The 27,028-nt window shown below is 40.0% G+C and overlaps 1 protein-coding gene across 1 annotated transcript in view; it reads right to left on the bottom strand.

Moving 5' to 3' along the window:
* The window catches only part of LAPTM4B (lysosomal protein transmembrane 4 beta), a 66,687-nt gene that overhangs the window by 22,828 nt on the left and 16,831 nt on the right, over positions 1 to 27,028 (bottom strand). Inside the window, exons 2-5 of the mRNA XM_012761989.2 lie at positions 23,236 to 23,347; positions 3,516 to 3,589; positions 3,028 to 3,150; positions 534 to 632 (exon numbers count right to left, since the gene is read on the bottom strand). Of these exons, the coding sequence (XP_012617443.2) occupies positions 534 to 632; positions 3,028 to 3,150; positions 3,516 to 3,589; positions 23,236 to 23,347 (408 nt within the window). The remainder of the gene's footprint in view (positions 1 to 533; positions 633 to 3,027; positions 3,151 to 3,515; positions 3,590 to 23,235; positions 23,348 to 27,028) is intronic.

A 27,028-nucleotide genomic window follows, 5' to 3' on the forward strand; every position in this document is an offset into this window, starting at 1 on the left:
TATCTTGAGGAAATATATTCTTGTATACTTATGCATTTATTTAAACATATTCACTGCAGTACTACTATTAAGTGAAAAAGTAGAAAACCGTTTGAATGTCCAACCATAGGTAATTTGCAAAATAATGATATTCATATAATGGATATTGAATGTTCAGATTACAATGTTTGTATTACAAAATACAAAAACTGTATATATTACATAAAAATTGTAATGGATGTTGCACTATTATAATATATACTGTGTAACATATAACTATTTTCCCCTATCCTCCCTTCCCCAACCCCACAATATACAAGTCTTATATTAATTTATTCCCATCCAAATATATTTTGGAATAACCCTTGATTGGCCTGTGAAATTATAATTAGTGTTTATGTCTAATATTGATAACAGAAGGAACTAATGTTAGGAAATCAAAAAGCAGTTCAGATATGCAAAATAAGACAATGAACTGATTAAAGTTTGTTTACATCTTTGGCATTCAGGAAAACACTTAAGATTTAGACCATAAGTAAAATCTTCATGCTTACCTTAAAAGTCAAGATAATGCTAATAAACAGAAGAATAATAAGAACCAAACAGGTGGGATTCACAGACATGATATCATCTTTGTAGGGAAAATTAGGAGGCTGCAAAAGAAAAGGGCCTCATTAGGAAATCTCATTAATCATTCAAGATTATATTCCTTAGGCGGCAACTCAGATGTGCTTATCAGAAAGCAACTGCTTAAAGCAGTAAGGTATTAATTAGGACTAATACAAAATTTCTAGCATAACTCTACTGATGAAAAAGCTACCAACAGTGTGATGGGGACAGGCTCATCTGTTCGTATGTCATACAATAACTCCTGACAAGAAAAATCAAGGAAGAGTCACACGTGAGGCCTGAAAATATAACTCTGTCCTCTTCCTACACTAAAGTTAGAAGTCAGGGGTCCGTATCTAGGGACATTCTATATATACACCTCTGGTATGTGGATTTTCTGCAAATTCTGGACCATTTTTTTCCCCCTTGGAGTCTGAAAGGTTTTTTATAGTGCTGAAAGAATAAAATAATGTGGTAGGTATTATTTACCAAGACCAACAAGAAATTATATTGTTCCCATGTCTAATTTTAAAAGGGATTAAAGTACAAGTATGTGACTCTTTCCACAAAGATCTTTACACTCTTCTCCCCCTGAAAAGTGAACATGGTTGAGATGAGCATGTTCAGTTGAGACCAATAAGATGTGCATAACTTATTTTAACGTGTTTTACAAGACTCCACTTAAACAGATAAACAGAACAGGCATTAGAATTAAGTGGGGGCTCTCCTCCAGCCTTCTCAGATAACAGTTTCTCCAGACTCAATATATCCAGTCTGTCAACAAGGGCCTCCATGAATGGAATATCAACCTTCCCATTCATTACTGTCTCTTGGGCATCATGGTAACCTCCAGGCCTTGCTTGTTGAACTCAGACTGATCTCTAATTAGAACACACAGAAGATATTATGATCTTCTTATTTTATTGGTTTGTAATTAGACGTAAGAATAGTGATTTCTTTTAACTGACATTAAAATTACTGTTAAAATCACTAATGTTATTACACAACCAATAGCTCTAAAGCAAATTAGTACATAGTTACAAAACTGTGTGGAGCACAAGAGGAAGTCTAGGCAGCATCTGAGTGCTCTGCACGTTTGCCTTCCATGTTAGCCTTCTTTTTGTTCCTTATCATCTCTGCAATATATGGGATGCAGCACATAATATACTATTCAAACAGTCACAGGGGTGCCACAGGGCTGTCTTCAGGTCTCCTCAATCACGACCGCCCTGTCCGAGCCCCTTTACATGACAGGATCTGTTGAGATCATGTTTTCTCCTCACTTCCAGTATGATCTGAAGAGCCAGTAAGATCATCATTAGAGAGTAGAAACAAAAGTCCTTAAACACAGAGGTAACTCTACAACCTGCTCATCATATATAAACCCTTCATGCAGAAACACTTGGCTGGCCCAGAAGAGGTAATATATAAAATTACCAAGTGGGAAATACAGAAAAATTTTCTTGATGCTACATTCTACAGAAACATGGATCTGTTTTCTTTCTAAAAAATAAAAACTATTACTAACAAGACTAACCACAACAATGACACAATACTTTTAAAGGAGCTATTTTTGCTAGGTCTGTTGGGTACCAGGTGATCTGGCCAGGGCCGTAATTAAGATGACCAATATATATATATATATATATATATATATATATATATATATATATATATATATGCTGCCTCATTTCTCCCTTCCTCCCATACCCCCCCTACAACTCTCTCTTCTAGGCCCCACTATCACATCAAATCTCACAGCCTCATTCCTCCCATCCCAGGAAAACACCCTGCTCCATACCCCCTACTCAGAGAAAACCTCCAGTGAACATCCTATTTAAAACATTCTAAGATTTCAAAGAAATTTAAATTTTCAGGCACATTCACAATTTTAAAAGAATGTGAAGGGAGAAACAGAAGTAATCCAACCTCAAGACTGCCCTAAGCTTCTTAATACCAGCCACTAATGTTTGCTTACAAGGTCACAAAGGACATTTAGCTGCAAATGAGTCCCAAAATGGTGCTATGGGAAGAAAGGGGTTTCTGTGAAGTCTGAGACCTAGGGTACGGCATGATGCCACTTTCCCCATATAATAGCAAAGGCAAAAAGCTACCCTTTGCTGATTACTGGGCAAATAGCATTTTACAAAAATAAGACTATCAGTAACTAGATTATAATTCACATAGGCACACTGAACACCACATACCACCATCAACCTTGCCACCAACTTAACCTCTCACAGACCCAGGGAGATTAGATTTCCCAAAAAATTTTCTAAGAAACCAAAACTCTTATTTTCAAGGTAACATTTTTTAAAAATCTCAGATGTAAGCTAAAAATCCACAAATTAATTTGCCTGTATGTCTATCTCTACACCTCTAAATCCCTTACTTATGCAGGTTTCCTGCATAAAAAGAAGCAGTATGAGGGCCACATACCAGCTGCCTTATGTATTCCTGAATGGAGTTTGGATAAACAAGCACAGTGACTGCAACCAAGGTGTTCAGGGCAAAATCGAAGATCTGGTAACAGAAGAACGGGATGATCCAGGCAGCACGTTGCTAAACATAATAGAAAATGGATTGTGTTCAATATTATAAAACATTATTTTGTACAGTTCAAAGAAATCTTTTATTAATCTGAGAAGAAATGAAAAAATTGAAATTCATTAAACCAGGTCATGATGGTAACTGGTATGCCAAAGATAAGTAGTCAAAAAACAAGCCTCAAAGAACATTTCTGGAATTATAATATTGGTTTTATTATGGCCTTCCCAGCGCCATGAGATATTAACAAGAAATTTAACCTTTCAAAGATTCTTAGAGAAAACTAGAAATAACCACTTCTTACTTATTATCGATAGCTGCATAGATTATACACGTAAGGAACTGAGGAAAAGGTCATCATCTTATTGTAAGCTGCTTACCTTATATGCTCCATACGTAGCCATTGCACATATCAGGATCATGAGAAGAGAAATTGCAATAGCAATGCACATGTCTATAAAAGGATTTTAAAAAAAGACAATCAGTAGTTGATCCACTGTTTGAAAACGTTTTTCTTTTTTTTTTTTTTTTGAGACAGGGTCTCACTCTGTTACCTGGTGCAATAGCATCATCACAGCTCACTGCAACCTCAAACTCCTGGGCTCAAGTGATCCTCTCACACCAGCCTCCCCAGTAGCTGGGACTATAGGCATGCGCCACTAACTTTTTCTATTTTCAGTAGAGAGGGGGTCTCACTCTTGCTCAGGTTGGTCTCAAACTCCTGACATCAAGCAATCCTCCCACCTTGGTCTCCCAGAGTGCTAGGATTATAGGCGTAAAAGCCATTGCACCCAGCCTTTGAACACCTGAGTGTTCAAAAATAAAAATAAAATAAAAAGCATTTTACTTATAAACCAATTACAAGTGAAAACTTTATGCTAAGTGAACCATCAGACTTTCTTTGGAATTTGAGGTGGTGATCAAATAGTGTAAGATGTCCAAAAGATGTTCTCCCTACCACATAAATGACTATAGATAAGAGATTATTTCAAAATAGGGAAGAGATATTGGCTACAGTTCTTTTTAAAAGTTTGGTTTTCTCAGTTACAGATTCCTTTGTTCCTTCCCCATCCCCACTGCTCCACTTGACCAGCCTTTTAAATAAATAAATGAATAAATATAAAAAGTTTGGTCTTCTGGTCCACTGAATTATAGAACTAATGAGTTGGGTTTTCTTTCATGGACATATAGGTGTCTGATGTATATTTTATAAACTCATCTATGCCTCATGGCTCTAATTAAAACCTTTCCATACCTTTCCATCTCATTTAAAATCTCAACTTCTTATCTGGGTCTTGATGTCCCTGTTTATTCTAGAGCCTGCACCTGCCTCTCTAATGACACCTCAGCCCACAATCTCGTTCCTCACCATAATCCAGCCATACCATTTGGTTCGTTAAACACAAGAAGATCATGCCATCTCAGGCCTTGCGTTTGTAGTTCCCACTGGCAAGAGGAAACTTCCCTTGTATTTTCACAGGACCAGCTCCCTGCTTCTTAATCATTCATTCAAGTCTCAGCTCCAATGTCTAGACCTCAGAGAGCCTCCCTGAATATCCTAGCTGGGGTAAGCCTCCCAGTCACTATCACATTACTGCAGTATTTTCTTGGAAGCACTCATCACTATTACCTTATTTCTATTTATTACTTGTGCACCATCTGTTTCCCTCTGCTAAAGTCACCTTCCTGATGGAAAAGAGTTTCTGTATCTTGTTCACCACAACAGCCCCAATATCTAGGTGAGAAATGGCCAACAGAGTAGCCACTAGCCACACATGGGCACTGAACACTTGAAACAAGTCAATCTGAATTGAGATGTGCTGTAAGATTAGTTCAAAGGAAAAAAAGTAAAATATCTCAATAACTTTTATGCTGATTACATGCTGAAAAGATATTTTAGATATACTAAGTTAAATAAAAATTAAAAATAATCTCACCTGTTTCTTTTTGCCTTGTTAAATGTAGCTACTACAAGTTCTAAAATTAAATATGTGCTCGCATTATATTTCTATTGAACAATGCTGGTCTAGAACAACATCTACCATCATAGTAGTTCCTAACTGAACATTTACTCAGGTCCTGTTACCGTATCTTCAGGAGACTCTGATTAGAAGCATGGGGTGACTAGGTTTCTAAAGGCAACATGCGCGTTACTATTAGACTAAGAGAGCATAAAACTGGTGCAGTGAAGTATCTATACAGTACTTGACAGTTTTCAAGGCATTTTCACAAATATCTGTTTTGGTCTTCCTAACACTTAGATTTGTGGGGGGGCAGAGGGGGGTGGAGGGACACAAAGTCTTGCTTTGTGACCTGGGCTAGAATGAGTGGGGTCATCAGAGCTTGCTGCAACCTCAAAACTCCTGGGCTCAAGCAATCCTCCTGCCTTACCTCTGAGTAGCTGGGACTACAGAGGTAAGCCACTACATTCAGCTAATTTTTTTTCTATTTTTAGTAGAGACGGGGTCTTGCTCTTGCTCAATCCTGACCTCAAGTGATTCTCCCACCCTGGCCTCCCAGAGTGCTAGGATCACAGGCATGAGCCACCATGCCCAGCCCAGGTAAATGTTACTGTTCCACTGAACAGATTATAGAACTAGGGCTCACAGGTTTCTGAGATAGAACTTGCATCAAAAGGCTAAACCATAACTAATTCCACTCTTACAATTTCCAATCTCTGGCTCTTTCTACTACACTATGTTGCTTCTATTTAAGCTTGAATACTGATCAATGAACCAACCTGGGCTGCCACTTCCCATATATCTGTCTCCAAAGGAAAGTATTCTTTTTTTTTTTTTTATTTTGGCATATTATGGGGGTACAGATTTTAAGGTTTCAATAAATGCCCATTCCCCCCCTCCCCCCAAAAGTCTGAGTCTCCATCATGACCATCCCCCAGATGGTGCACATCTCACTCACTATGTATGTATATACCCGCCCCCCTCCCCCCTCCCACCTGCCCAATACCCTATTACTGTAGCACCTATGTGTCTACTTAGGTGCTACTCAGTTAATACCAGTTTGCTGGAGAATATATCTGGTGCTTGTTTTTCCATTCTTGGGATACTTCACTTAGTAGTATGGGTTCCAGCTCTAACCAGGAAAATATAAGGTGTGCTATATCACCATTGTTTCTTAGAGCTGAATAGTACTCCATGGTGTACATATACCACATTTTATTAATCCATTCTTTGATTGATGGGCACTTGGGCTGTTTCCACAGCCTTGCAATTATGAATTGTGCTGCTATAAACATTCGAGTGCAGGAAAGTATTCTTGTTTGAGAACCATCCTCTCTGTATTCTAAGTATCAGAGATGTGGGAACACGTTAAGCAGGAGGTTTACAAACAAAAGCACTGGGTAAAAGTACATTCTAGGACAGAAATGCAGATATATCAACAAAGACCATTTGTCATACTAAAAAACTTAAGGTTCCTTAAATATGTCTATAGATTTAATGCAAGAAACTCATAAAGATGTTGACTGCTCTTAACAAAGAAATAAAAACTCAATTCTCGCTGGGCGCGGTGGCTCACACCTATAATCCTAGCTCTCTGGAAGGCCAAAGCGGGCGGATTTCTCAAGGTCAGGAGTTCGAAACCAGCCTGAGCAAGAGCGAGGGCCCCCTCTCTACTATAATTAGAAAGAAATTAATTGGCCAACTAATATATATAGAAAAAATTAGCCGGGCATGGTGGCGCATGCCTGTAGTCCCAGACACTTGGGAGGCTGAGGCAGCAGGATTGCTTGAGCCCAGGAGTTTGAGGTTACTATGAGCTAAGCTAACGCCATGGCACTCACTCTAGCCTGGGCAACAATGCAAGACTCTGTCTCAAAACAAAAACAAAAACAAAAAAAAACCACAAAAACTGAGTGACTTAACTCCCTAAACCCAAAGATAATGTCTATTTACACACATACATCTAAGTGCACAAAGATGCTTCCTACTGCTGTCCTGTGTGTGGAGCAATGAGGCTTGAACTTCCTATATAAAGGCATGACCACGATGAATGCTGTCTGCTTTCTCTTTCCCCCATCTCTAAGTGTCTTTTTCCCCAGTGAACTAGGCACTGTCACTTCATTTAACACATATAACAACCCTGTGAGATGGGCACAATTATAATATCTACTTTAGAGAAGAAAAGGATGACTAAGAAAAGTAACTTGTCCAAGAATGCCAGCTAGTAATGGATGACACATTCTACCTAAGAAGTCTAACCGCAGAGCCAGTACTCTTGGCCCAGATACTACCTAGCTATGAAGGAAATGTCCACATGCAATCATGGCGGTCAAAGGACTGGGGAAATCATAAAAGGAGTTAGAGGTCAATAAGCACTGTCTGTAAAGCCTATTAGAGTCTGTAGCAATCTCTGAACTTTGAACTCAGGCAGAAATGTATTATTTCCTTCTCTGTATACACTATGGGTTTCTAAATTCTGTACAAGCATATTTTATGAGGAAAAAAATTAATTTTACAGAAGCCAGCCGCTGTAGGATATTCTTTGACTATCTCATAGATCTTAAAAGACTAGATAGAGGCAAACAAACTCAAGGCTTTATTCAAAAAATAAAAATATTAATATAACCTACAAAAAGAATAATCTTAATTATATGTCCTATTCTGAAAAAAACAAAAAATAATGAAAGAACACTCTCGCTAACAGGAAAAATAAATTCCTAAAGGGCAGCTCTGCCACTCTCATAGAAGAGAAATAAATTGTCTCTAAGATTAGTTATATAAATATCTCTCCTACAGAGATGTTTGCCTAGCAATTAAAAGAAGCTGAGCAAAGAAAGAATAAACCCTCACTAACAATGCTGGTAGATTCACATTCCAGAGATAAGTAAGAGTCTTCAGGAGAGGGGAAGGAAAGGGTGGACTATCTGACTGACTGTCCTTAAGATTCACTACCTATAGACCAAAAGGCTTTTCTGAGTTTGTTTAAACAGCCTTAAAGAGTTCCTGAGAAGACAGGAGTGTGAGTTTCCCCACCTCCTCAAGGAGAGAGGGGGCACCAGATGCCCCTGTTAACAATCTATAGCCAGAAAGAAAGAGAAACCAATGCCTATTATCAATCTGCTACATAAGAAACATGAAATTTCGCAGCTGTCTCCTGTTAACTGGGATATAGCGATATTTTTTTTTTCCTGAGACAGAGTCTCACTTTGTTGCCCAGGCTAGAGTGAGTGCCATGGCGTCAGCCTAGCTCACAGCAACCTCAAACTCCTGGGCTCAAGCAATCCTTTTGCCTCAACCTCCTGAGTAGCTAGGACTACAGGCATGCGCCACCACGCCCAGCTAATTTTTTCTATATATATTAGTTGGCCAATTGATTTCTTTCTATCTATAGTAGAGACAGGGTCTCACTCTTGCTCAGGTTGGTTTCGAACTCCTGAGCTCAAACGATCCGCCTGCCTTGGCCTCCCAGAGAGCTAGGATTACAGGTGTGAGCCACCGCGCCCAGCCTGCCTGCCTTCCTTAATAAAGCTTGGAAACCCCTCAGCTTTGGGGCCAACACACCTCTTCTCTTCCTTTCTGGTGCTGTGCCCCTTGTCTCGGGAGAAGGAAATAAACTTTGTACATCTTTCTATCGTAACTTTGAGAAATCTTTCCCTGTGGGAGTACAAATTTCACACCCTTTCAAGTAACACTCTGGGACTAACATTCACAATCATAATAAAAATAATTTTTAATTTACATCCTTTACTAAGAATGAACTCAGAAATTTAAAAGGAAAGTCATAAAAGAGTATCTTATCACCACCCATAATGAGATACTATTTATCATAAAAATGTTAATCACTTCAGTATGAGCGTCAACTATAGAGTCGATAGCCACAGATGAACGTCCACAGCCAAGCGTCGACTTTAGCCGACAGCCGTGATGCGACTTTTCTAATTTTTCATTTATCAAAATAAAATTGTGAACATTTAAAAATAATGTAATGATTAGAGGTCTTGGGGCCGAAACGATCTCAACCTATTCTCAAACTTAAAAAAAAAAAAAAAAAAATTAATGTAATGAAAACATATGTTACCTGTTCTGATTGACATTACAAGTAAAGTTGCCTGTAAAGTAAAACAGGCTTTCAGTGTTTTCAAGCTTTCCTCATCACACAAGAGCAAAATGGATATGTCGTCAATGCACAGCACAAACTATCATGTGGACTATGAGTGCCGGCTGTGGGCAAGGTTTCCCGGCCGGTGAGCACCATACCGAAGTGGTTAATTAGAGATGAGGAAGTTTCCACAATGCACAAACCAACTATAACTCAAGCATGTGAAATAGTTAAAAACAAAAGCACAGATAAAATGGACTAGTCAGTACACAGTCTATCTCCTAGCAATCTAGAGCACCCTGGAAACAATGTGCAGCAGACCATGGTAAATACAGTCATTCTGAGGAATTAAAACTCATTCTTGTAATTATATCAAAGGCAAATGAGGAAATGGTCCTGATAATAACACGGGATTTTACAGCCATTAGCAGTTCTAGCCAGAGAGTGGAAAATCCTTTACTTATCCTTTGCACGGTAGCTCCCCCAACCAAATGCCCAAACACACTGACATCACATTGTTTCCTAAATTAAATTCCTGCCTTAATAATGCAGTTCTAATTCACAAAGGATCCTAAGAAAAGTTATACCACAGGCCACAAAAGGCATAATTAGAAAATGTTTCCTGATTCTTAGTAAATTAGTCATTGAAATAGAATAGGCATATCTATTACCTCAACTGTCTTCATTTAAATAATCTAATTCTAATACTACTTTCCCTTATTTCTTGGATTTGTTTCCTTCCCATAAAACTTAGAGCTAGATAGCTAATTTATGTTCCCATGTCTTACTTGCCTCATCATAAATCATTCTTGTTTGTAGATTTTCTCTAATTTTTGGCCACCTTTCTGGCACTGCAATACACAAAAACAACAGTATTTGGCTATCGTCACCATGAAGTCTAAAGGACTATTGTCAACTGTGTTCACAACAACAGCATGTAGCTACTAAAGAGGAAAATACAAAGTCCTCAAACCCAAAGGGGGCAAACTGAAAACCCATCCGATTCCCTATCACAAGGTCCAACATTCTGAGGGTGAAAGCTTGGGAAAGAATAAGCAATTAGATACTCATTTTATTCCCCTAAAATAGAAAGGACAGTCTAATATACTTTCTGTATGTGCATGGTGATTGTTCATAATTTTTTTTTTTTTTTTTTTTTTTTTTTTTTTTTTTTTTTTGAGACAGAGTCTCGCTTTGTTGCCCAGGCTAGAGTGAGTGCCGTGGCGTCAGCCTAGCTCACAGCAACCTCAAACTCCTGGGCTCGAGTGATCCTTCTGCCTCAGCCTCCCGGGTAGCTGGGACTACAGGCATGTGCCACCATGCCCGGCTAATTTTATATATATATATCAGTTGGCCAATTAATTTCTTTCTATTTGTAGTAGAGACGGGGTCTCGCTCTTGCTCAGGCTGGTTTTGAACTCCTGACCTTGAGCAATCCGCCCGCCTCGGCCTCCCAAGAGCTAGGATTACAGGCGTGAGCCACAGCGCCCGGCCTGTTCATAATTTTTTATTGAAGTATAAAATGCATACAGAAGAGGTTTTTTTTTTTTTGCTAACTTGCTAATTTGTAATTTCTTAAACCCAAAACTTATTTTATAAGTTCTCAATAGATGTGTAATCTCGGATAAACATTATGGTGCTGCAAAGATTAACAGGACATAGTCTTTATTCTCCAAAAGTTTAGGATCTCTAGGAACTTAACAAGTGAAAGCTAGAGGAGGAATTCAGAAGGGATGATATTATATTTAACCAAAAGAAAGAAGAATTTATATGGAGGACGTGGTATTTAGGCTGGGTCTTTTTTTTCCTCATAAACTTTATTAATATATTTACCATGCCATAAGATTCAGTCTTTTGGCCCGGCGCGGTGGCTCACACCTGTAATCCTAGCTCTCTGGGAGGCCGAGGCAGGCGGATTGCTCAAGGTCAGGAGTTCAAAACCAGCCTGAGCAAGAGTGAGACCTCGTCTCTACTATAAACAGAAAGAAATTAATTGGCCAACTAATATATATAGAAAAAATTAGCCGGGCATGGTGGTGCATGCCTGTAGTCCCAGCTACTCGGGAGGCTGAAGCAGCAGAATCGCTTGAGCCCAGGAGTTTGAGGTTGCTGTGAGCTAGGCTGACGCCATGGCACTCACTCTAGCCTGGGTAACAAAGTGAGACTCTGTCTCAAAAAAAAAAAAAAGATTCAGTCTTTTAAGGTGTCCAATTCGGTGGGGTTTTTTTTTTTTTGGAGACAGAGTCTTTACTCTGTTGCCTGGGCTAGAGTGCTATGGCATCAGCATAGCTCACAGCAACCTCAAACTCCTGGGCTCAAGTGATCCTTCTGCCTCAGCCTCCAACTACAGGCATGTGCCACCATGCCCAGCTAAATTTTTTCTATATATATTAGTTGGCCAATTAATTTATTTCTATTTTATAGTAGAGACGGAGTCTCGCTGTTGCTCAGGCTGGTTTCAAACTCCTGACCTCAAGCAATCCGCCTGCCTCGGCCTCCCAGAGTGCTAGGATTACAGGCGTGAGCCACTGTGCCCGGCCTTCCAGCTTCTTTCATTTGGCATATTTTCAAGGTTCATCCATGTTGTAGGGCCTAAAGATTAAAAATAAGCTATAAAAAGTTAGGAATGATTAATTAACATATTCTTAAATGTCAATTTCAAAGAATCTCTCTTAACTCTCAGCTTTCTAAGGAAACTAGCTTATGCCAGCTATATTCTTATATTAAATAGAGATTTGACATAAATATTACAAAGGTATTTATGTAACAGTGGAAAAACCAGTCAACAGCATTTATATTTTTATGATTATGTTCACAGAGAACCAAGTTGTGTGACTGGACCTCAACAGAAGAAAATAGATTTAGGCCAGCCGTGGTGATTCATGCCTGTAATTCTAGCACTCTGGGAGGCCGAGGCAGGTGGATCGCTCAAGGTCAGGAGTTCGAAACCAGCCTGAGCAAGAGCGAAACCCCGTCTCTACTATAAACAGAAACAAATTAATTGGCCAACTAAAAATATATAGAAAAAAATTAGCTGGGTATGGTGGCGCATGCCTGTAGTCCCAGCTACTTGGGAGGCTGAGGCAGAAGCATCACTTGAGCCCAGGAGTGTGAGGTTGCTGTGAGCTAAGCACGCCACGGCACTCTAGCCCGGGCAACAGAGTGAGACTCTGTCTCAAAAAAAAAAAAAAAAAAAAAAAACAGATTTAATAAAAATATGCATGATCTTTATGGATAAATTTGGAAACACCACTGACAAACATTAAAGATCTGGATAATTGCAAAGGCATAAGTTGTAAACAGACATTTTTTTTAAGTTGCACGACATTGCAAATTTATTAGTAATTATTGAATTGTACATTTAAAAAGGATAAAATTTTGGTATATATAGTCCCTCAACAAAGCTGTTTTAAAAACATATCACCTGAGCCGGGCGCGGTGGCTCACGCCTGTAATCCTAGCTCTTGGGAGGCTGAGGCGGGCGGATTGCTCAAGGTCAGGAGTTCAAAACCAGCCTGAGCAAGAGCGAGACCCCGTCTCTACTATAAATACAAAGAAATTAATTGGCCAACTGATATATATATAAAAAATTAGCCGGGCATGGTGGCGCATGCCTGTAGTCCCAGCTACTTGGGAGGCTGAGGCAGAAGGATCGCTTGAGCCCAGGAGTTTGAGGTTGCTGTGAGCTAGGCTGATGCCACGGCACTCACTCTAGCCTGGGCAACAAAGGGAGACTCTGTCTCAAAAAAAAAAAAAAAAAAAACATATCACCTGAGCCAGTGGCTCACACCTATAATCCTAGCATTTTGGGAGGCCAAGGCAGGATCTCTACTAAAAATAGAAAAAATTAGTCAGGTGTGGGAGGCTGAGGCAGGAGGATCGCTTGAGACCAGGAGTGTGAGGTTGCTGTGATCTAGGCTGACAGCCACAGCACTCTAGTGCAGGCAAGAGTGAGACTCTGTCCCCCAAACAAACAAAAAATAAAGAGAGCAAAACCATAAAACCATAATATATATTTAAAAAATAAAAAATATATTAAAAATTAAAACACATGTAACTAGATAAAACATAATATGTGTCCTTTTCTTACTGCTGAGCTACTGCCTAGTGAGGCCAGTACTGCCGAGGCCTACACAATATGCCCACATCAGCTAGAGCTTTGCTTTACCTTGGTACAATTTTTGGAAAAAAGAAAAACCTCTTTTCCATGGAATAAAAAAAATTAAAATGTTTTTTATATATCTATATATAAAAACATGTAAAGATGTCACTTCTTCCAAAACACATCAATGAATTTAATGTAGTCACACTGGACAAGTTAATGCTAAAACACAGAAGAAAAATAAAAGAGCAAAAAAAAGTGAGAAAATTTCTAAAAAAGGAAAAGAGTTAGCCTAACCATATACTGAGACATATCTGCAAAGGATATAGTAAATTGACATTGCACATTTGTTCCCATCTCCCTATTCTGCAGAGGCTAGAAAGCTAAAAATCTAAATTTTCCAGATTCCGTTGCAGCTGGGTGCTGAAAGCAGATTAGGCCTTCCCAATTAAATCCAAAGAATTTCCTTTGACCAAATTTGAGCCAGGTCCCGAGTCGTCTTTTTGACTAGGCTCCAACATCAGCACACCAAGAATCCTACTGTGTCCGTTTAACAAAAATCTCCACTCTTGGTATCTGATTAAATTCCTTACCTCTCACTCTTGCTATCTTATCACCCTAGCCTGCCTGCACCAAGAACACTGTTGAGTTGGTCTAGGAAGAGTCCCCCAGCCTTTGTATTTCCTCAGTCACTTTCCATCCACCACCCCACCCTGCTCCTGGGCTACTACCTCCACTAATCCCCACTGGGGTGGGAGTTTAATCTCTTCCCCTATTGCAAAGCCCCTACTGTGGTAGTCTCTCTTGAATAAAGTCTTCCTTACCATCTTTAACAAGTGTCTGAATAATTTTTTTCTTTAACACACAGTAAAACTGAAAAAACCAAGTCTCAGAAGAATGCATACTATATGAATCCACTATTTAAGTTCAAGCTCATGAAAAGTAAACAATAAATCAACTAGAGATACAAATGTATGTGGTAAATGAAAAGAAAAGGCAAAGGAACAACAAACAATTCAGAAGAGTGGCTATCTCTAAGCAGAGGAAATAATATGCAATCAGAAAGGGACAGATAAGGCCCTTTCAAAATTAAGGTAAAAGTCAATTTCATTTTATTTTTTTATTTTTGTTTTTGTTGAGACAAGGTCACACTCTGTCACCTGGGCTAGAGTGCTGTCCTGTTGATCATAGCTCACTGCAACCTCAAATCCCTGGCCTCAAGCGATCTTCCTGCCTCAGTCTCCTGAGTAGCTGGGACTACAGGCAGGCACTACCACACCCAGCTAATAACACTCAATTTTTTTTTCTTTTTAGTGCAGTGGCATCATCATAGCTCACTGCATCTCCAACTCCTGGGTTCAAGTGATCCTCAGCAGAGACTACAGGCATATACCACCACACCCAGCTAATTTTTTCTATTTTTGGTCGAGACGGGGTCTCACTCAGACTGGTTTCAAGCTCCTGACTTCAAGCTTTCCTCCTGCCTCAGTCTTCCAAAGTATTAGGATTACAGGTGTGAGTCAGCCTAAAATTCAGTTTTTTAAACCATCAAGCAAGTATATAAGTGCTTGTAATACCATTATTTGGTATATTTTATAAATATTATTTTATACCTACTCAATATTTAGTTAGAAATAATTCAATAAAGAATGAGGCACTCCAAACTATTGTTAATGAAAAAAGTGTTCATTGTACATGCAAATTTTCTAAAAGGGTTGAATTTTTTCAACATAAAGATCTAGAGGGGGAAAGAAATGATCCACACACTAAATCTACGCCAAACTGTAAATCAAATCCTAATTTTAAAAAACGTAAAACAACAATAGGCCAGTGGCTCACACCTATCAATCCCAGCACTTTGGGAGACAGAGGCGGGATGATGGCCTAAGCCCAGGAGCTCAAGGCCACAGTGAGCTATGATTGAACCACTGCACTCCAACAGGGGCAACAGAGCAAGATCCTGTATCTAAAAATTAAAAAATTTTTAAGGCCGGGCGCTGTGGCTCACGCCTGTAATCCTAGCTCTTGGGAGGCCGAGGCGGGCGGATTGCTCAAGGTCAAGAGTTCAAAACCAGCCTGAGCAAGAGCGAGACCCCGTCTCTACTATAAATAGAAAGAAATTAATTGGCCAACTGATATATATATAAAAAAATTAGCCGGGCATGGTGGCGCATGCCTGTAGTCCCAGCTACTCGGGAGGCTGAGGAAGAAGGATCGCTCGAGCCCAGGAGTTTGAGGTTGCTGTGAGCTAGGCTGACGCCACGGCACTCACTCTAGCCTGGACAACAAAGTGAGACTCTGTCTCAAAAAAAAAAAAAAAAAAATTTTAAAATAAACTTTTAATGTAAACAACAACAAAATGCATCAGAGAAGCAGCTGGTGAGGCCAAGAGCACAGAAGGGAGAGTATTGGACACCTGGGCTGATATAGTTCCTGCTCAAACACTGGCAATTTAGGACCTCAAACGACTCATGGCATACTGCAGGCTTAATGTACCTTCAGATATCAATAAGAAACTTAGCAAGTTTTTCATAATATTCTTGTAGGCAAAGCAGGGAAATGTGCACCAAGTTAAATAGCTTGGTTAAGTGGAACATCAACATAAGTGTGAATAGTTAAATAGTTTCAATGCTCTGTTCCCTGTCCCAGATCAGATGCATAAGGGGTATCAATGAACAGTTCACCCAATGCTGCTGAGCCCAGGAATGAGATCAGGCGGAGGGAAGACAGTGAGGCTGCCTTTTGCTCTGAAGTTGTCTTGGGTTGGCTGTAGCCCTAGATCAAAGGTCACTGTTCCTCACAAAGAGCAACTCTCAGTGACTCTCTCATTCCCAGCTCTAGTACTTAGGGCCTCCCATCTATCCTTCAGGTCTAGGGACAGTTATCAGCTGGCCTGGATTATCCAAGTGACTTCACCATCTCTAATAGTCCTCCTATATACCTACATCTCTGCCAAAAAAAAAACTCCTTGAAAATAATCATTCATCAAATATTCACTGAATTATCCTTTTAAAAAATTGGGCAATATGTCCTCAAGGTATAGAATGTGCCACCTTTTCAACAATGTGATTTAAAAGAAATAGATGAAAGACTAGTAGATGGATGAAAACAAAGGGCCAGGCTGGACCCCTGCTGTTGTAAGTTCTACAGCCTCAAGGCTGTGGGAGACTGCCCAAGCTTATTGGGTAAGATAGAGCAGAATGCCACAGCAGGGTAAGCTTAACTCAGGTGCTAACCGACACAGGGAAAGCTCCAGCTCTCCTGAGGCTGACCAATCTTTTTCTTTCTTTTTTTTTCTCCTGGTCAAGTGAAGCAATAGAAATGGAGAAAGAACAATAACTGGCTGTGGACCTTGAGAGCTTGTTTGGAGGTTCTAGCAGGGGAGTGCAGTTACTCATATACCCTTGACCAAACCAAAGACCAGTCCTCCTCTAGCAGAGAAGGTCATCCTCTTGGACTGAGCACGCAGTTTTGGGAGGGACGCACATGGAGTGGTGAGAGAGGAAGGGGACACCCGCCTAGCCGGCCAGATCTGCTGAATCAACCCTGGCAATCAATGGGGTGATAGATGTTGCAGCCAGATAGATCACCAATAACTGGTTGTGATCAATTAGTGGTAAACACCAATCACTGCGCTTGGACCAGCCTATTTTTTTCTATTTCTTAGTTTTTATCATCGCAACGTTCAAACATACACAGAAGTATATAAGCATACATAAAGAAATGTAATGAATTCCCATCACTTGATTTGCCAGTATTGTTTTGCCTCATTGTTCCGTTTTCTGCCCAATCCACCACTAGTGGAAATTGGGATTGATTCCGTTTCTGGCTATTCTGGCTATCTATTATAAATAAAGCTACTATGACCATTTTTATAAGTGCCATATGATAGACTTGTGTAGTGCCCATTTCTGTAGTGTATGTATCTAGGAGAGGAACTGTTGGGTCAAGGGGTAGGTGTATGTAGTTTGCCCAAAGTGGTTGTATGATTTATACTCCCAGCAGCAATTTGACAATTCCAGTCTTTCACACCTATACCTGGGTAGTATCATCAGCTGAAAGTGTTGGTCATCTTGAACGAGTGTAGTGATTCACCACTATACTTGTAATTTGCATTTTGCTTATAGCTATAATGTAGAGAATATTCTCATATGTTTATTGAACATATGGTCATCTTCTTTTGTCGGGTATCTGTCTTTCTCTTATTGATTTCACCCAGAACTACTTATTGAAAAGACCATGTTTTCTCCAATAAATGTAGGAATGCCATTTGCCTAAATCAAGTAACCATCTATATGGGTAACCAATGGTTCTTCACTACTTTCTGGCCAATCCCTTCTTCAGGCTAAGTGTATCTATCCAGTAAACAAAATAAAAATAACCATCACTTCTAGAAAGACAAATCTGCAAAATTAACCAGAAGTTAATAATGTGGATGATCTGGTGTGTGTAGATTATGTGTAACACTGACACTTACTGTTAAAATTCTTTGTCAAACCATTAAAATTTCACAAATAAAATTCTGTGAAGTCTACTTCGACTGTAAGTAAGCTGTGAGTATATAAGACAATAAATATGCCACACATACATACTTTTCAATCACTACCCTTTGAGCTTCTAGGTTCTTTTTTGAAACAGAGTCTCACTCTGTTGTCTGGGCTAGAGTGCCGTGGTGTCAGCCTAGCTCGCAGCAACCTCAAACTCCTGGGCTCAATTGATCCTCCTGCCTCAGCTTCCAGAGTACCTACTACAGGCATGCACCACCATGCCCAGCTAACTTTTTCTATATATTTTTAGTTGGCCAATTAATGTGTTTCTATTTTTAGTAGAGATGGGGTCTCCCTCTTGCTCAGGCTGGTTTTAAACTCCTGACCTTGAGCTATCTGTCTGCCTCGGCCTCCCAGAGGGCTAACAGGTTCTTCTTTAAATTTTTATTCTGAAGTCATTTTAGACATATAGGAAAGTTGTAAGCAGAGTTCACACATACATACTCTTCATTCTGCTTCCCCTGTTAATGAGTTACTGAACTCTAGCATAATCATCAAAACCAGGAAATTAACATTGGTACAACACTATCAACCAAACCATGGTCATTATTTGGACCTCACCTGTTTCCCCTCAATGTCCTCCTTCTGGTTTCAGAACCTAATCCAGGATCCCACAAGACATTTAGTTGTGTCTCCTTAGTTTCCTCCAGTCTACGACAGTACCTCATTCTTTCCTAGTATAGTCAACTTTTTATAACAAAAAATAATTTTAAAATTATAAATATTAATTATTTCTATATTTTATAAAATAGAAATGTTAAAAGGCTAGATTTAGGCCGGGCATGGTGGCTCACACCTATAATCCTAGCACTCTGGGAGGCCAAGGCTGGCAGATTGCTCCAGGTCAGGAGTTCGAAACCAGCCTGAGCAAGAGCAAGACCCCATCTCTACTATAAATAGAAACAAATTAATTGGCCAACTAACATATATAGAAAAAATTAGCCGGGCATGGTGGCACATGCCTGTAGTCCCAGCTACTCAAGAGGCTGAGGCAGCAGGATTGCTTGAGCCCAGGAGTTTGAGGTTGCTGTGAGCCAGGCTGCCGCCACGGCACTCACTCTAACCTGGGCAACAAAGTGAAACTCTGTCTCAAAAAAAAAAAAAAAAAAAAAAAAAAGGCTAGATTTAAAAATAGAGACATAATTATGTTTTGTTTACCCCAATAGAGTCTCCTATAGGCTCTGTTTTGATATAAATAGGAATCTGGTTTTCTACCACAGATCATTTTAGGAAAAGATCACATGAAAAACTGAGATACTTCTCTGTTCTGTCTGGATAAAATTGTCAGACAGCTGCCACCATTCCAAAAAGATATTAACATAAACATAAAATTGTATTTTAACTTTCATAAATTTTTTGGGTTTTTTTGTTTGTTTGTTTTTTGAGACAGTCTCACTCTATTACCCTAAGTAGAGTCCCGTGGCATCAGCCTAGCTCACAGCAACCTCAAACTCCTGGGCTCAAGCAATCCTTCTGCCTCAGCCTCCTGAGCAGCTGGGACTACAGGCGCATGCCATCATGCCTGGCTAATTTTTTCTGTATTTAGTAGAGACGAGGTCACGCTCTTGCTCAGGCTGGTCTTAAATGCCTGACCTCAAGCAATCCTCCTGCCTCAGCCTCCCAGAGTGCTAGGATCACAGGCGTGAGCCACTGCCCCAAACAACTTTCATAATTTTTGAGCACAATTTAAAGCAATTGATTATACCCAACTCAAGGACTATTAATTCTATCCAAATGTGAGTTAAAAATGGGAAAGTGTGCCTGACACAATGACCTTTTGACTTATGAGCTTATCAAAGAAAGGAGATCAAAACATTTGTGAAGGAAATGTAAAAGAAGTTTTTTTGTGTGTGTGTGTTTTTTTTGTTTTTTTTTTGAGACAGTCTTGCGCTGGCATCAGCCTAGCTCACATCAACCTCAAACTCCTGGGCCTCAAGTGATACTCCTGCCTCAGCTTTCCGAATAGCTGGGACTACAAAAGCATGTGCCACCATGCCCGGCTAATTTTTTCTATATATGTTTTTAGTTGGCCAATTAATTTCTTTCTATTTATAGTAGAGACTGGGTCTCGCTCTTGCTCAGGCTGGTTTCGAACTCCTGACCTTCAGCTATCTGCCCGCCTCAGTCTGCCAGAGTACTAGGATTACAGGCATGAGCTACTATGCCCAGCCAGAAGTTTTAAAAAAAAAAAGAGCCACTCAAGTGAATATATGCACTCGTCTGTACATTTTTATCCATGTGATTTAAATGATAGACGAGATGTTTAAAGTAATTACAAAGTATTCATTGAATTCCTTCAAATATATGAAATATGAGAAAAACCTCAAATGCACTAGAATTAATAACCGGGACACTATAAAACAATTATTATTTTAAAGTGTTAAGTACCAGCAAGACTTCAAAGGCAGCTAAATTAAGCCTACCCTGTCAGACAGTCATTACCCAGCATAATCTCTGGCAATTATAACAAGACATGCAGTGTTATTATTCAGTCCAGATAGAACCATAGTGGGATCATCTAAAACTTCTTTTTCTAATTTCAATTACCTTAGAAAAGGAATCCTGCTACTGGAATTGTATAGGTTATATAGTCTTTAAACTCAGGGAGGAAAGCAGAAAGATATTAATTTAACATTAATGGAACTCATTATCTTTTTTGGAAGACTTCATAAGAGTAATAGGATTATTCAGAATAGAGAGAATAAGAAATGTTATAGCATAAATTATGTCTCTGCCTGGCAAGGTACCAAATTACAGGATAACAAAATGAATGCCCTGACTTCTTAATCCATGTTTAGAAACAAGAGTCATGGAAGCCCTGGGCTAATGAATATAATCCCAGGGGGCAGGAGAATTGCTTGAGACCAGGAGTTCAAGACCAGCCTGGGCAACATAGAGACCCCCTCCAGCCCCCCACTCTAAAAATAAGAAAAATTAACCAGGGGTGGTGGTGCATGCCTGTAGTCCCATTAGGGTAGACTGAGGGAGAGGGAAGGCTTGAGCCCAGAGTTGGAGGCTGCAGTGAGCTATGATCGTGCCATTGCACCCAAGCCTAAGTGACAGGGTAAGACCCTGTCTCTAAAAATTTTTTTAAATAGTGTAGAAGATGATGGATATAAAGCATGTCCTGGTTTTCTGTCTACTTCACTACCAGTTGCTCTCCTCAGACTTCACACAATCAGAGCTCAGGACTGAGTCCTGGGTCCCCTTCCTTCCCTCTTTACTCCTTCCTCTTTATCCTGAGATAAATGGGCTGATGTCTTCAAATTTATATCTCAGTCCAGATGTCTCCTCTGCACTACAGACGCACATGTCTGACTACCTCTACCTCCATTCTGGGATAGCTCACATGTTTCAACTGTAACACATCATATAATAATAGCTAATACACATCGAAATATACTGAGAACTTATTATGGGCCAAGCCCCATTCTAAGCACTTTTCATGTACTAAGTGATTTAATCCTTACAACCCTATGAGGTAGGTAGATACTCGGATTTTTCCCATCTTTCAGAGGGGCAATTAAGGCACACAAAGGTGAGCGCCCAAGGTCAGCATATTTAACACATGGCAGGGTCACACTGAGCTATTCTGGCTTCAGAGCCCAAACTCAAACAACTATGCTGAACTAAGTCATTGAAATTAAAGTCTAATTTCCTCCCCAGGTATGTTCCCATCTCCTGACCCCAGACTTTTTCAACTTAGTAAAGACCCAGGTCATCTACTAAAGTTGGAAAGAAGAAGCATCTTTAATTCCTCCCTTTTCCTCACTGCCCCAAACCAGCAAGTTCTGCTGAATGCCACCCTATTCTCTATCCTCAGAGCATCCTGATTTGTAAAGAAACATCCCAGGACCAGTCTCCTGGCCTCTGTGCCCATCCACGCAGTCCCCAAATGTACCCTACATTCAGCAACAAAAAAGATCTCAAAACACACATCACGGCCAGGCACGGTGGCTCACGCCTGTAATCCTAAGCACTCTGGGAGGCCGAGGCGGGCAGATTGCTCAAGGTCAGGAGTTCGAAACCAGCCTGAGCAAGAGCGAGACCCCATTTCTACTATAAATAGAAAGAAACTAATTGGCCAACTAATATATATAGAAAAAATTAGCCGGGCATGGTGGTGCATGCCTATAGTCCCAGACACTTGGGAGGCTGAGGCAGGAGGATTGCTTGAGCCCAGGAGTTTGAGGTTGCTATGAGCTAGGCTGATGCAATGGCACTCACTCTAGCCTGGGCAACAAAGCGAGACTCCGTCTCAAAACAAAAAAACAAAACAAAAAAAAAAAACCACATCACGTTATGCATTTACTTAAAACCGTAAGTAGCTTTTTCTCACTCTTGATACAAAATCCTCACTGTATCTTTTGAATGCTCCTGGTCTATCTCTAAAACTTCATCTTGAGCTACTCTCTTCCCTCAAACGTTATTTGCTCTAGCCCCTTTTTCTGGGAGACAGAGTCTCACTCTGTTGCCTAAGGCTAGGGTGCCATGGCACAATCATAGCTCACTGCAACCTCCTGCCTCAGCCTCCAGCACGAGTAGATGGGATTACAAATGTGCACCACCACACCCAGCTAATTTTTTCTATTTTTGGCTCTTGCTCAGGCTGGTCTTGAACTCCTGACCTCAAGCGATCCTCCCGCCTCAGCCTCCCAGAGCGCTAGGATCACTCTTAGGTGTAAGCCATGGCATGCAGCCTTTTTTCTTTTTTTAAACTCATGTAAGTTTCTCCAAAGCCATTAAGAAATAGACCAGGCATAGTGGCTCACACCTGTAATCTCAACACTTTGGAAGGCTGGGGCAAGAGCATTCCCTAAGTCCATGAGTTTGAGGTTGCAGTAAGCTATGATCCCACCACTGTACCTTAGAGCCCAGATGACAGAGACTCTGTATGAGGGAGGGAGGGAGGGCTTATAGAACATCCACCCACATCCTTGTGTGTGTTTCCCTTTACTGAAAAAATGGCCCTAGATTCCCCAAATAATCAGCAACATCATTTGTAGAATGGAAAATGACCACCTTCTAGAAGGTAAATGCTGAAACAAAATAGAATACACAATGAGATATGCATGATCCTTTTAATCTTCCTTGTCATTTACTCCTCTTCCTCCTACAAAGGCCAAAAGGCCCAGGGTAAAAACTCTAACTACAAAGCAATAATTTTAAAAATGGGTAAGTAAATTAATATAAAATGAAAAAAAGAGATCTTAGACTCTTGCACTTAGGACAGAGGCAGAACTATGAAGCATGTAAGTATTTGTTGATTTGTAATGATGGCAAGAAAAGTATCAGCTCAAATGGGCCCATGAATCAATACCTGTAATTTAATAGGAAGGACTGACAATCAGATTCCCTGCCCTAGAAAATACCAAAATATCTATGACTTACTGGCATCATCCATAAACTCAAAGTCACCTCCCAGTTCAGAACTTGAAAAGTGATACTGATCCGGGTCAGCCAGGGCGCTCAGTAAAATCAGCAGTACCACAGCATTGATGATCTGCAATAAGAAAAAAAATGTTTAAGTAACCCCAGGATACAGCCTTAGAACAGAAAATTACACTGACCACATGGAATTTGACTTCCACAACGGCTAGACACTCAATACCAAGAGCTGCCCAGCAAGGGGGCAGGCCAACATTCCCAAGGCAGGAACACTGCCAGCCCATTCAGCTGCAGCCCAGATGACAGCAGGATTGCACTCTTGCCCTCTGGCCTGGACACCCCAGAGCACAACAGTACAAACATAGGCAGCAGCACTGGCACCAATGGTTAGAAAAGCACAAACACTCTCCCAGTTAGCCAAGCACACTGTAATGTGCAAAGGATAAACAGCCCAAGTTTCTTCAGGTGATCAAACATTTTCACAGGTTCAATCAAACCATCTAAGAACTAGTTTCAGAGAATGAATGCAAAGCTACTTAGTGGCAGAGCCCCAAAATCATCACCCCTGCAGCAGCAGCCCACATGACTCCCCTTCTAGCACTAGGCCCACATTTCTGCCTTCTGGATACTGCTGAGGACATTTCCCTTGGCTACTTCAAAGTTCAGCTCCTCTAAGCTGAAATCATCTTTCTTAACATCTCCACCACCTTTTCTGTTCTCTGTCTTAAAAAATAGCATCACCATAAATAATTAATGGAAGACATTCAGGCACTATGCTAACTAAGTGCTTTATGTGGATTCTCTCAAGCCCTTGCAAGACCTAATTCAAGTAGGTGCTAAATTATCCCCATTTTGTAGACACTACTGAAGAACAGAGAACAAACTGGTGATGGGATCTGAATACAGGAATTCTAACCTCTCAAAGTGTCCTTATCATACTTGAAGTCTGATTGGGGTTTATCCACCCTTATTCCCCACATCCAACCAACTGTAAAGTCCTGACCATTCCACCTCTGCATTTCTATTTCCTTTGTTCTAATTATCCTTATGGAGTAATATGCACATGTGTCAACATAGATGGGGCTGGAGGGGCAAGTGTTGTAGAGTTTAGGTGTGTGCCAACATGTATTTACTGTGTCACTATCTAAAACCTCAATTGCTGGATGGGGATCTGGTACCCATGGATGATGTGAATACAGCAAGGGTCCACCAGGACCTGTGTCTGTGCAAAGGGTGGAAGTAGGGCTAGACATGGTAACTATTTTAATACTATGCATGTTCAGATGGAAAAGATCAAACATAAGTCAAAGCCCCAAGAACACTGGGGAAGAAATTCCCCCGAAAGAGAGAAAATAGAAATCACCCAATCATCAATTCTGACCAAGAATGAAATATAACGATAAATGAGACACAAGAAGATGGAGATTAAGTAATGACCGCAGCTAATCTAAATGTAAAAGAGAGGACATTTTTACGTTCCGGATGCTCACTTGTATTTGGGTTTTCATATATCTTGGTCTGTTTTGTTATGTGGTGTACAGACTGTTCCTAGTCTATTTACAAACTGTTCCTGTGGTGTCATATATTTTTCCTTGTTCCTGACAATGATTACTTCCACATGTAAATAAATCGAACTTCTGCCCAATTACTTGAGCAGGGTTAGGCCCGCATGTATTCTCCAGAGATCCAAAAGTGCTTCTCATCTTTAAGTCATATATCAGATCCCAAATGAAGATACTTGCAGCTTGAATCTAAACAACTCACAATGTAATTGTCAGGTCTACTTTTCAAAAGCCTAAATAAGAAAAAAAAACTTTGTAACATTCAAAGTCACTTATAGTAATTAAACAATAGCCAGAAATTTACACATAAAGTTTTATCCAAAAGTGATCATTGCAGACTTATCTGTAATAATGAAAACTTAAACGTAGAATGGCTACATAATATTAGAGCCAAGTAATGGAATCCTATAAAGCATTAAAATCATTTCTTAAAACATGCTAATGACAAAAAACTTCACAATATAATGTTAAATGAAAAGCACAGTACAAAAATTTATATGAGGCCGAGTGCAGTGTCTCACCCCTGTAATCCTAGCACTCTGGGAGGCCGAGGCAGCGGATTGCTCGAGGTCAGGAGTTTGAAACCAGCCTGAGCAAGAGTGAGACCCCGTCTCTAGTATAAACAGAAAGAAATTAATTGGCCAACTAATATATATAGAAAAAATTTAGCCAGGCATGGTGGTGCATGCCTGTAGTCCCAGCTACTTGGGAGGCTGAGGCAGCAGGATTGCTTAAGCCCAGGAGTTTGAGGTTGCTGTGAACTAGGCTGACGCCACGGCACTCACTCTAGCCAGGGCAAAAAAGCTAGACTCTGTCTCAAAAAAAAAAAAAAAATTATATGATTCTAATGTTCTTATTTATATCTGTAATATGCTCACATATATAAATCACAGGCTAAAAAACTCTAAAACATACAACAGTTATAAACCAGGTCATAGGTTTGCAGGTGACTTGTACCTTTAATTATCATTATACCTTTTTATTATTTTCCAAAGCATCTAAAGTATGATTACTTTTTTTTTTTCTTTTTGAGACAGAGTCTCACTTTGTTGCCCAGGCTAGAGAAAGAGCTATGGGTCACAGCCTAGCTCACAGCAACCTCAATCTCCTGGGCTCAAGCGATCCTCCTCCCTCAGCCTCCAGAATAGCTGGGACTACAGGCATGTGCCACCATGCCCAGCTAATTTTTGTATATGTATATTTTTAGTTGGTCGATTAATTTCTTTCTATTTTTGGTAGAGACGGGGTCTTTTTTTTTTTTTTTTTGAGACAGAGTCTAGCTTTGTTGCCCAGGCTAGAGTGAGTGCCGTGGTGTCAGCCTAGCTCACAGCAACCTCAAACTCCTGGGCTCAAGCAATCCTCCTGCCTCAGCCTCTCCCAAGTAGCTGGGACTACAGGCATGTGCCACCATGCCCGGCTAATTTTTTCTATATATATTAGTTGGCCAATTAATTTCTATTTATAGTAGAGAGGGGGTCTCGCTCTTGCTCCAGCTGGTTTCAAACTCCTGACCTTGAGCAATCCGCCCACCTCAGCCTCCCAGGGTGCTAGGATTACAGGCGTGAGCCACCTCGCCCGGCCAGTATAATTATTTTTAAAGTCAAAAAAGATTATTTAAAAGTTTCAAAAATATTATATTATATATTTGTACCCCCATAATATGCCAAAATATAAAAAATAAAAAATATATAAAAAATAAAATAAATATTTTATTATAAAATACATTCCAGAATACTGTATTAGTATTAAACTTGATTCTCTAATGGGAAAAAACTAATATGGTAAAGAGATGATCAATAACAAGCAAATCTGTCCAGGCATTCAAATCAAAACTTGGAAATAAGTATAACACAAGGGAAAACATCAAAGTAAAGTAGTAATTCAGGGATCTGCCACTTCTGATAATGGTGACCTAGGTAATACAAACCAATCTTCCCACTGAGGACAACTGGAAAATCTAGACAAAATATAAACAATGTCTGTGAGAAGGCATTAGAGAGCTAACAAGGCAGTGAAGAATTACTGCCTTCAGATCCAGAAGGCAAATATGCCCCTGGGAACATTTGCAGATTCCAGAAGAGATTCTGGAATCAAAGAAAAGAGATGAAAGCAATGAGCTTGAACAGCAGCCTGGAAGCCTTGCTGGGCCAGGGCATCAAAAGCTGGAGTACAGGTCTCCTGGGTGCAGATGGGCAGTGGCGAGCAGATTCCCTAGTGCTTTGCCAGTGGAGACC

Source organism: Microcebus murinus, chromosome 7, assembly GCF_040939455.1.
Source record: "Microcebus murinus isolate Inina chromosome 7, M.murinus_Inina_mat1.0, whole genome shotgun sequence".
NCBI classification, from domain to species: domain Eukaryota; kingdom Metazoa; phylum Chordata; class Mammalia; order Primates; family Cheirogaleidae; genus Microcebus; species Microcebus murinus.